This window comes from Haliaeetus leucocephalus, unplaced genomic scaffold, assembly GCF_000737465.1.
Source record: "Haliaeetus leucocephalus isolate CR32 unplaced genomic scaffold, Haliaeetus_leucocephalus-4.0 Scaffold830, whole genome shotgun sequence".
NCBI classification, from domain to species: Eukaryota; Metazoa; Chordata; class Aves; order Accipitriformes; family Accipitridae; genus Haliaeetus; species Haliaeetus leucocephalus.
In genome coordinates this window covers 3,811,261-3,823,056 of record NW_010973266.1, presented here as the reverse complement: position 1 = coordinate 3,823,056, position 11,796 = coordinate 3,811,261, and the positions used below count along the sequence as shown (strand labels likewise).

Genomic DNA, 11,796 nt, shown 5'->3' with positions numbered 1-11,796 from the left:
AGCGGGCACCGCGCCTGCCCGCGGCCGCTGTCTCCGCCGCGGCCTATTCCGGCTGTGGGGAGCGCCTGCGCGCCAAGGCAGCATGGCGACGCCGGCGAAGCGGAGGGCTCGGCCTCAGCCCCAACCCGCCCAGGAGGAGCGCGGCTCGGAGCCGGAGTCGGGCGAGTCGGACTCTGAGGAGGAGGAGGAGGAGGAGGAGGAGGAGGAGGAGAGGATCGATGAGGTGAGCGGGGGGGAGCGGGGCCCCGCGCGGGGCCTGCGCCCGCCTTCCCTCCCCTCAGGCTCCCTCGGTGCCCGTGCCCGCGCCCGCCATTCCTCCCCTCAGAGCCCCTCCGTGACCCCCCCCCGGCCATCCCCTGCCCTCCTCCGGAGCCTTCCCCTCCTCTTTTGATCCACCGCCGCTAATATAAGTTTTAAAACGATAGAAACAAGCAGCCGGGCTCACGAAGCCGTGACTGGAAGCTGTTGGGAAGGCGCGGGGGGGGGTGTCCCCCTGTAAAGCCCCTTACGAGGCACCCGTGGGTCGGGGGGGCCCAGCGTGGGGCTGTGGGTTCCTGTTGCTGCGTTAAAAGTTGTGGAGGGTCTTAATTTTTTTTTTCTTGTTTTCTTTTTTTAAATGTTGGAATCCCCGAGGCCGCAGTCAGTTGTACAGACTTGGCCCTTGCGTGTAGCCTGTCTGTGTCAGGGCTTGTGTGGGACTGCAGGCAGCCACTTGAAAATAATTTTTTCAACGCAAAAGATTTGCTCTAATTTGCTTTTTGTGTAAGGGGCTGTGGGGGGGGGAGAAGAAAAAACACCAGACCTCACGGAAATCAAACAATTTCTTTTCTGAGCTTGCTTGCTCTCTCTATATCTGCACCTGGACATATGTGAAAATGCATTATTTAATTGTGAAACACAACACTGAGGGAGGAGTCCCCCTTTCTAGGAAAGGAAGAGATATGCGCTGACTTTGAACTCTTATTAAAATCCTTGGGTGATTAGGCAATCTGTCATTTTCACAGGGCTTAAAAGGGCCGAAGAACAAAAGTATCTGTGGGTTTTAACTTACATTTCAAATTAAATACTTTGCTAACTTGATTGTCTTCACTAGGATTTCACTTTGAGTTAATTATCTTCCTTTTTCTTAGATGAGACCTTAGTTACCTTATGTTAGCAAATAAAAAAAATAAACCCTACCTTTTTTATAAACCATGTCATGATAAAAAGTGTACGTTTGATTGTGTTATCAGTCATACTAACATGATGGAAAAGCGCATTTACCATGTGCTAGAAATGTGTGCCGTGTTAAATGGGTACTGACTTAGTTTGAGCTGACATGTTTGTGAAGTTCTTGACTAGCACTGCCAGTAGTTTTTGTACTCTTTGGTGTTTGTAAACTGATACAAGATGTTGCACTAGTGTTTAAACACTATGAAATTAAAGTTAATGGCAGTAATCCTTTTTTTTTTTCCCTTTTTTTTTTTTTTTTTTGTGCTCAGCATTCCTGCATAATGTAGGTAGGACAGTGTTTTTTATTGTGGTGTTTGTGGATGAAGTTTCTTAAGTCTTCAGTGACAGGGGTTTTGAGGATGGTTGCTGTATGTCCTGCGCTGGTGTGCACTACTATGTTTTATTTGCAATTGTTTGTGCACTGGCTAAAATTTGCAGTATAACACTTGTTTTAAGTTAGTAGCCCAGATTTTGAGGACGATATATCATTATTACATCTATTTCATTTTGGAAGTGTTAATATAAAGATGTGTTGACTTTCCCTCAATTCTTGTATAAGACATCAAGGTGTGCATTGCTAATATTAAAGAAATGTACTAAACACTTATAACTGTACAAACTTAGAAATTTGTAAAGTCATATACTTGAAGGACATTTGTTTCCCTGTAATTCTCAACATTTTTGTTTTTGCCATATTAGCCTTTTTCTTTACCTCTTACCACTTCACGTGGAAAAAGGAAAATGTCTTCCTTCATGCAGATGTTTTCTTCATAGAAAGAAGCATGTGTAATTCTGTCAATCTGAGAACAATAATATGATTGCCAAGTAGGGCCTGGTTGTTGAGAAGGAGCTTTGCACGCTACTATATTGTTGTACATAGAAGAGTGTTGTTGCATGTAACAGCTTGCTTTGCAGGCTCTTGCTTTGCTTTGGGTGCAAGGCGGGGGACGAGAATAAAGTACACAGTAGCAAGACAGGACACACCAAAATATATGATGAGTCTTTATTTGCCTTTTTTTTTAATAGATGAAAGATGGAGGGTTTGTAAACTCTCATACCAGGCTGTTATTTTGGGTAGTGGAAAAGCCATGAAGCAAGACCAGTGTTAGAACATCTAGTGCTCCCATGGTTTATATCAATTTTATGGCTATGATTTGCCCAGTGTTCAGAACCACTGTAAACTGTGTTTTGTTCAGAATTTACTGGCTTAATCATTCAGTGAGATCCTTGAATTTCAAAGCAGTCAAAAAGTTCCTGGATGCCAGGAGTGAATGCTGTATACACCAAAGATACAATCTGTTTTCTTACATAAGTAGCTTCTCAAGTAAATCATGTGTCCTCCGTGAGAAAGTCATTTACGTATTACTTCTATAGAGCATCCTTGCTTTACTAGCCCATAGAAGAATATCTGAGTGTGTCACCCAATCTGTATTTTTTCCCCCCTCAAAATTGGTTGTATACCTGCTTTCTACATTGTAAGGCCCTTCTCCCAGTGGACAATAAAGACCATGACCTCAATATGGGACTGGAGAGAGTTCCGAGTCTTCATTGGTGACAAAAGTAAGGCTCAGTGGCTTAGATTGTTCAGAAAGTGGAATCCAAACCAGCAGTTGCAAGGCAAAGTAAATGTGGATGATCTCAAACGGTGGTTCACAGAAGAATAGGTAGGCAAAGCAGCCTTGGCAGGCAGTACTATTAATATAGAATACCAGTAGAAATGTTTGGTAGGTGCACAGCATTTGTTCTGGAAGGAGAAGCAGAAGTTCACAATCTGTTTTGCTGTGACGAGGTCTCATCCTGTGCCTACTGAGCAGACTTCCAGAGTGGGGTTAATGATACCATTAGGATTTGAGGAGTTAGCAGAAGTATGGTTTGGGGTGTAATTATTTAAATGTCTGCAGCAATCTTCATCTTTAGCCAAGGCGTTACACTCCAGTCTTGCAGTTTTAAGAGTTTAACTGCCTGGATCAAGCCTCTCTGCAGTAAGAGTCTATGCGGCTATGGTAAACATAATTGTGTGAACCAGACTGCAGGAACAAAGCATTAAAAGTTTGTTCACAACACAGTTTTAAAAAGTTACTTTCACAGGTGCTCTCTAAAGATTACAGAAGAAGTGATAACTGTAACAATTGCTGAGATTACTGAAAGATGGAAATAAGTTCCATTTCTGATGTTGACCATTACTTGTCTTCAAGTTTCTTATAGTTTAGCTTTGTTTTGATATAGCTTCTTGCCAGGTATGTTTGATATTCTCTATTTTACTTCTTCATAGGAAGTGAATATTGAATTCGAAGCACATTCCATATCAGACAATGACTTTAATGGGATAAAGAAATTACTACAACAGGTATTTTGACTTCTTGTTAGCTTGGTTGGTATGTTCATTGATAAATAGTATCTAAAGAGTTACACAGAGTCATCAGTTCACATGATCTGTATTGATTCATAGTTTTACTGTTCTTCAGCTCAAGATGATTAAACAATTACAGCCACAAAGAACATGTGTCTTCTAAACCATGGTTTCAAGAACTTTACCCAATGAACTGTAGGGCTGTTCTTCCACAGTGTGTATAATCTTTCTATCTTCATTGTGTTAGTTGCTGCCCAGAAAACCTCATTCAATGTTGATCAGCTTCCTGGAGCTGTCTTTTGTTTTTTAAAATTACAGCCCTTAGAAAACAGACAAACATGTAATCTGTCTGTTCAACGTGGCAGCTTCCAGTCTTCTTTTGGATGTTTCTGTTGTAAACCTATGCTCAGCAAGCATTCAGATCATACCAAACTCAAAAGGATACGAGGTATGCAAAATGCCAGCTTGTGGAAGGTCAAGGAGCAAGTGCTTCAAGAAGCTGATTTTTAGTCTTTACAGTATTGTATTGAAGGAAGTTAAATAAACAAACTCACTAGATGGAAATTAAAAATGGAACAGAGTATTGCATAACAACTTAGAGAAATTACTGACTTTATTTTCTACTAAGTTGCCCATGATATATCATCAGGCCTAAAACTTCTTAATACTTGTTTCTTATTTTCCAGTTGTTTCTAAAAGCTCCTGTTAACACTGCTGAATTAACTGATATATTAATACAACAGAATCATATTGGAAGTATTATCAAGGTAAGACAGAATTTACATTTGTAAATGAAGTACAACACTTTTTATGCTGAAATGACGTCACAGACTTTCAGAAGGGGATCCTGTCTTTGTAATTTGTATGCTTTCTTGCTTTGACAATAATTCTTCTATGGGAGCTGGAATTTTCCATGCCTTCTTTCAATCAGACAAGGAATTTGATTTATTTTTTTTGGTTGATTTCTTTTTACATATGGAAAGCTGGATTTTGCTCTGAATTTTGGTGTAGTAGAGTAATAATGCTGAAAATGCTATGGAGAAGTTTGTTACCATCACCATAAGAAATAGGACCTTGTGATTTCCATACATTCTCAGGATGTACAGGGATAATAGTCCAAAAATATCCTGCATGCGGTTTCCTTTTGTGCAGAGTTCTTTGGGCCTAGGAAAGGATCCCAAAATGAGTCCTGAACAAGTTCTGCTATGGCAGTGGAGCACTCTGCAGAGGCTCCTGAGTTACTCCTGGCTGTTCAGTACTGTATAGTGCTCAAGATGCCATGGCCTCGTTGCTTTCAAACCCAAACAAGCTGCCCCCATGGCACAGTTGTGCTGTTGTACTGTGTTGCATGGTATCATTGCTATACATTCCCTTTTTGTCCTGCGCCAACAGTTTTCCTGCCCAAGTTTAATACAATCCTTATATTACAACTGCATGACTCCCAGTTCTTTCCCCAAGTTTTTCATTGCAGAGTTTTGTTGAGCTTTTTGTTTCACTCTCTATCAAAGCTGTATTGCTCTGTGGTTTTAAAGACTTTGCAGGTTTATTTCCCTACGTTAGAAACTGAAGAAAATTGGTTTTGCTTAAGATATTGCCACCCCTTGTACCGAGATGCTGCTTATTATATGTGAGCTATCAAATTTTAGTGCCCTTCAAAAGATCCTGCTGTGGAAGATACATGACCTGGCGCTCTATATAGCTGACTCTAAGTACACAGAGACATTCAATGATGCAGCACTTTCATAACCGTAACCAGAATTTGTAGGTTGTGTGTTTGTACAGATTACCTAGATGGTTGTCATCTGCTGAGCATCTTCTGGAAAGAAAAACATTTCTTGCTGCAGAGAGTGGAAATAGAATGTCAATATGAGTTGTTGCTTTTTCTTTCATTAAATAGCAAGCAGAAGTCCAGGAAGACAGTAGTGACGATGATGAAGATGATGATGAAGTCTTTGGTTTTATAAGCTGCTTAAACTTAACGGAAAGGAAGGTTGGTATTCCTCATTAACATCTAGACAGTAATAAGTGAGGCTGCATCCTGCCTTTCTGCCTTGTATAACAAGCCTAGACCACAGCAGGATTTTAAATTCCACCATGGAGGACTATGGTCTTAAAAGTTGCACATCACTTAGCTTTCTTTTGGATCTAGTCCTGTGTAATTTGCTGAAGGTCAAACATAAAGCAAAGAGTGGAAGAGAGTGTTAAAACTAGGTCTAAGAATTAGTTCCAGGGTAACTTGAGCTGTCAGCCTCTTGTATTTCTTCACTTTCACCTTTTGCAGCTTTTGAGTTTTGCTGTTGAGTTACTGGTGTTGCAGCTCCTAGCTGCATTCCTATCGGTTAAGAGCCTTTGTTTGCCCTCAGCTTCAGGGTTGGTAAATAATCTCAGAGAAATTGTACAGTGCTTTAGGGACTGCTTAAGGAAATTGCCAATAGGTCGGTAGAATATTCCCCTGAAGTCCACATTCAAGGTTTTCTTGTGTAAATAATTGTTCTATAATGTGAAGAAAATATACTTTTTGATTCTAGGGTACACAGTGTGCTGAACAAATCAAAGAACTGATTCTAAGTCGGTGTGAGAAGAGCTGCGAACAGCATGTAGTTGAACAACTGAATAAACTCCTAAATGACAGTACTAAGCCTGTGGGTCTTCTGCTCAGTGAAAGATTCATTAACGTACCACCGCAGATTGCTCTGCCGATGCACCAGCAGCTTCAGTAAGTTTGTTTGGGTTTTTTTTGACAGGATGTTGAATAGTATTTTTTCTTCATATGTTTTTGGAAATCTTATGTATATAGAACTATGTTAAGACAGGTGATACTATAGGTGTGGGACATGAACAGAAAAAATTATTTTAATCTTGTGTAAGATCTTTAGTTGATTTTTTAATATTTTAATACCTTTAGGCTTTTCAAACTCTATACTTAAAGATACAGGAAATAATTTAAGAATATGTGCTGTTCTATTGCAGAAATAGCTGCATGTATATTGTAGTTTATCTTTGTATTGCAGATTATTTTCATCTTGATCTTTGAAAATTTAAAAATGAGAACTTTTTGTAGCATTCTGATAATGAGCAACTTGGATGTTTCTGCTCTTGTGTTAATGTCTGGCTCTGGAATGGAAGATTTGGATTGAGGGACAGGCTTACAAGGTTGGATGAGTTCTGGCCCATGAAAACCATATGCAGTGTTTTGATTAGTTTCAAGTAAATGAGTAAAGCAGGTTAGGTGCTGGTTGATCTCTACCAGTGCATGGATTTATATCATAGGCTGGGTGACAGTACATAAATAAATCCACTGAGATGCAGCATTACATTGTTTTAGTGCTGTGTTGAAAACCAGGAAATTATGTTGGTTAAGGAACTCCAGTAATCAAACGAAGATTTTTTTTTTTTTTTTTCTTCTTTTCTTTCATGCGAGGTGAGAGTAGAAGTCAGGTTAAATTGACTGCTATCATAGCTCATTTAAACAATAAAATAGACCTTTAAGGAATTACTACCTTGATATGAAAGAAAACATGTAGATAGGGTTGGTCAGGAAAGTTTTTAGAGAAAGAAATAAGGTGCTTGATGGCTTAGCTTTGAGGTTTACCACTAGTACAGCACTTGTCACAACTGAAATTGAGATCTCAGCCTCTTTGTCTTAAAGGTTTTGGAGAGTTGCAGTGACAACATGTTTAACACAAGGGTGGGCAAGAGTATTTTCTGGCTCTTCAGTTATAGTTCCTCATGGAAGTGGTAGTGTAATGCATTTTCAGGAGAATTGCACTTAGAATCATTTCACAGACTCTCTACCATAAACAAGATTCTGGGAAAAAAGGGTTATATTGTGAGATCTGGAAAGACATCCATATTTTTATTGTTTTAAAGTGCAAATAGTATTTTTAAGTACTAGGAATGCGCATGCAAAATTTTATTTTCTGAGACGCTCAGAATAGGCTGCAATATGAATATCCTTTTGATACTAACACATTATAAGGTTTACTTACACACTTTTTGAGGGTTTAAATTGTGTATGTAAACGTACTTTTAAATTGTATCTGTACACGTTTATTTATCTTTAGGAAAGAGTTGACTGAAGCACAGAGAACAAACAAACCTTGTGGAAAGTGCCACTACTATCTTCTTATCAGCAAGACCTTTACAGAAGCTACAAAGAGCAATTCTAAGAGGAGGGAAGGGAGAAATCAGCAGAAGGAGGAATTAATGTTTGCAAATGCAGAGGAAGAATTCTTTTATGAGGTAACATATGTGATGCTTTTAATTTAAAATGTTTATTTTTCTTTACATATCAGCAAAAAAGGTGTTTCACCTTAAATTCAAGGGGGGCTTTTAATAAGATATGGTCACATATCTTTTAAATTAAATCCAGCTTTTTTTAGAGTAGTGTTGAGAGTTGAGCAAGCAACCTATTTTTATGTATTGAACACAACACCTTTTGTATTTAGAGAATTGTGGAGAGGTGTGCCATCCCTAAGTCCAAATTATTAAATTAATCCTCTGTATTGGCATGAATTTACTAATATGTTATTTGTATAAGGTCACAATTAATCTGACTATAAGATGGTATGGCATAGACCACCTGTGGCAGCGTTACTACCTGATAGGGCCTCCAGTGCTATGAGGATAATGGAAAAATTCAAAGAATACCTGAAATAAGCAGAGACTTTAGGGGAAAGGTGAGGTATTACTTTGTCTTGAGGCCAGTGTCTTGGCCTCAAAGAATTAACAAACTTCATCTCTTTACTCATATAGCAATGCTGAAGAGATTGAATTGAATGTAATAATTGTCAGACTTGTTGAAATACTGTGAATGGAATGTCCACATTTTTAGGACGAACAAGTGGTAATAAATCTGGATGTTGAATTTAGCAGCATGTCCCAGGACTTCTGAGTTTACGAAAGTTTGAAATTCCTTTTGTTTGGGGAACAGTGCAGTTGTCTTCTTTAATCTGAATAATAAGAAATGTGACAGACTTGTTAAATTGCTGTGTCAGCTGAACAGGGAAGACTGACTGTGGGTGTGTGAATTGCAGGAAGTGCAGGTTAGCTTGAATATCTGTCAGTAAGATTCAAGCTGATGTGATTTACATTGCAAACATTTAAGAGTGGCAGCTCAAACTACAGGTAGTAACTTGCAAGGGTGCTCTACCTTAATCATGTGTCACATCTTTAAGGACTTGGAAGAATAAGATTAAAAAAATGCGAGGAATCTCTCTTGTTACAGTCTTGATCAGCATCTGCAATGCATGTTAATGCTTAAATACACAGATCTCTTTTCCTTCCCTCTACATAGTTAGTCCTGTGTCAGAAAAAAACAGCTGTTGAGGCTTTATTTGGATTTGGTAATGCAGTTAAATGCATTTCTCTTGAGATCTCTTCCCAAGAAACTTAACAGATGCAAAGCTCTGCATTTGTGTCATTGTTGGTTATATGTGGAAAGCTGATTTATCTGTTTCTTTTCGGATACCTGTTACTTTCAAAAAATGCTCAGAATAAAAAACTTTTGAAGATCCAAACAACTAGCTATCACTTTGCTTTTCTGTCTCTATTCTACTCAGGACAGGTGTATTAATAAAAAGTGCTAAAACACTGAGATGAAAATATTATTTCCTATTTCCTAAGGCAATCTGTCTACACAATTCTGCTGTTCCCAAGCCAGATCAGGCAAGGGGAAGATGCAGGAAATTAAATTTAAAATGTACTTTGAAATGCAAAGAAGTTTTCATTGTTCTTTATTTTTTTTCAAAGCTTTAAAAATATTATTCTACAATATTATTGCTTTGTCAGGAGACTATTATTTTTCATTTCTGGCAGTGCCTACAGGATAAAGTACTTGCACATGCATCATATGGTTAATGGCAAAGGTTCCTGTATGTAATCATTCATGACATTGTCTGTTAGAGCCTATGATATGACTGGAACTTTATTTCTTGGGAAGAAGAAAAATATAAGTGGGTGAATTCATTGTTGGCTATAGGGAATACTGTTGTAGCCTCTATGCAGTAACAGTTTGGGATTTTCTTTTTGTGTTCCTGCCATAGCAGCTTTACCAACTGAACTTGAACTCTATGTAAACATGTTACTGAAAAACTGAAGGGGAGAAGCCTGTGATGCCCATGTGTCCATGGGTGTTATGTTCTAGAAGGCCTATTTTGTATTTTATCTTGGTTTTGTTATTTTGAGTGGCATTTTAAAGACTAATTGTGTGCTTTTATCTAAATTGCAATAATTTTCAACTCAAGTGAATAGATTCAAACTGAACATGCTTTTCTTTTCAACAGTCTTCCTAGTGTTTTTAACAAATTCATTTTAAACATTATGGAGGATATTAGATTAAGTGGGTCTCTGTACTTAATAATGTATATGCGTTAAATTAGTGTTGGACTGTATATCCTCCCTGATTACATATAACATTAATTAGATTGCCATAAAATAGTATTAAATGCAGTGAGGCGGACACTTAGAGCCCTATAAAACAGAGAGAAGCCTTTTTGCAGTTGTCAGTTCCCTGTGCTTTATTCTGTTCCTTAAAATGTTATTGAGGGAGTAGAAGAAAAGCTCTGTTATAAGCCGACTTGGAATTGATTAAAGGTTTAGGGCCTCCATTGCTCAAATTGTTTGTTCTTGCACAAAGCCACCCAAATTATATGATGGTTCTTCCAAAATTAAATTTACAACCTTGAGATACTGTTAGTAAATAGCAAGCCTAAAAGGAGGCTGGATCTTAACTTTCCTTGCAAAGGGAAGAGGTTAGATGAGTTTTTCTGCTTAGGAGTTGAGTTGATACTTTTTAATCTGACTCGTGTGGGAACTAGGAACATTTGTTAGGTTTAAGTTTTTCTTATCCATCAGGCATTTTGTCTAGGAAAGCTAATAAATAGGGACTGTTCTATCTGTGTGCCGTATATATCACTGAAAAGAAATAATACACGTTATGGATACCTACCTATTTGAAGAAGCATCCTTTATCAGTGTGTCTTTCAGTGGCTCCAGCCATCTAGAGACTTTCCAAGAGCTTTTTGAAATTCTGCTCAGAATTCATATTAGTGCCCATCCCCTTAATATTTAATTTCTACTGGCAGTGTGAAAGAGGGGATTACTGTATGGCATATTCTTACAGATACGTTAATTTTTAGGACTCTGAGCAGTTTTAGAGTTGGCCATGAGAAGAGCAGAGCCTGTTCATTGCTACAGGCCTGCCACATGTTGCCTACACCAAGCTATCATCTTTAATGCAGGCTCTCTTCTACCTGCACTCTTCTCGCTGTTCCTTTTACCTGGGTTTTGGCTGATCTGCTAATTCTCATAATTACACAGCTAATGGTTTGCTCTTGTTCTGGGGTTGAAAGTCTGTTAAGAACCTGATATTCCTGTTACTGGTCAAGGATCCCTGCCAGTTGGCACAATAGCTTCTGAGGGTTGGCATTTCTTGATGTGATAACATGGAATGAAATGCTGTCTTAGAACCATCTAAAATGAGGCACACTAAGCATATAAAGGGGGCATTTTTTTTTTTTTCTCCTCTTAGGTCTTTTTTCTGATACCAAACTATAAAGATAGCAATCGTTTTAGAGTTTAATATGAATGATATAAATTCTGTGAAAAGCAAATAGTTTGAAACACTTAATAGTGGATTCTCTTCTAGGTTTTTTTGGTGGACCTTTTGAGAGGGAAGAAAATAACTTCTTCATAAGCATGTGCATAATAGAGTCGTTTTTACTTTGTTTAGATGATGTAATATCTTCATGCTAATTAAAAATTTTTGTCCTAATGCATTTATTTCTGTTGTTTAGAAAGCCCTTCTGAAGTTCAGCTACTCTGTGCAAGAGGAAAGTGACACCTGTTTGGGCGGCAAATGGTCCTTTGATGATGTACCAATGAAACCTTCACGGACTGTTATGATAGTTCCAGCTGATGGAATTAATGTAATTATGGATAAACTCAAAGATTATCTCTCACTCTGAACTTTCCTATAAACACCATTTTTTATAAAGCAGCCATGCAGAACTCTGATTTCACAATGTTTTCAGAAGACTGCTATTGAGTTAATGGTTTTGTACTGCTCAAATGCTTCCTCTGTACACTTAGAAGACAAGTAGGTGGTACAATTAAAAATATCCATCAATTTAATATTTTTAAATATTTTATCTTACAATGCTTTGGTATCATCATTAAGCAGTCAATAAAACCCCAATGTTACAAGAAAACTTGAAGATCTGCTCAATATGTTT

General features: G+C 38.2%; 1 protein-coding gene across 1 annotated transcript; it reads left to right on the top strand.

Annotated features, from left to right (window-relative positions):
• Positions 1 to 53: 53 nt before the first annotated feature.
• On the top strand, positions 54 to 11,772 carry BCCIP (BRCA2 and CDKN1A interacting protein). Its single transcript, XM_010581962.1, has 7 exons — positions 54 to 223; positions 3,485 to 3,559; positions 4,249 to 4,329; positions 5,460 to 5,552; positions 6,091 to 6,278; positions 7,627 to 7,804; positions 11,359 to 11,772. Exons 1-7 carry the CDS (start codon positions 83 to 85, stop codon positions 11,527 to 11,529), a joined length of 927 nt encoding a protein of 308 aa, XP_010580264.1. The 5' UTR covers positions 54 to 82; the 3' UTR covers positions 11,530 to 11,772.
• The last annotated feature ends 24 nt before the right edge of the window (positions 11,773 to 11,796 follow it).

Excerpts from the sequence above, each read along its gene's own strand:
- BCCIP (XM_010581962.1), top strand. The coding sequence starts at position 83 with ATGGCGACGCCGGCGAAGCGGAGGGCTCGGCCTCAGCCCCAACCCGCC. Across the intron at positions 3,560-4,248 it reads TAAAGAAATTACTACAACAG|TTGTTTCTAAAAGCTCCTGT; the intron begins GTATTTTGACTT and ends CTTATTTTCCAG. Across the intron at positions 4,330-5,459 it reads ATATTGGAAGTATTATCAAG|CAAGCAGAAGTCCAGGAAGA; the intron begins GTAAGACAGAAT and ends TTCATTAAATAG.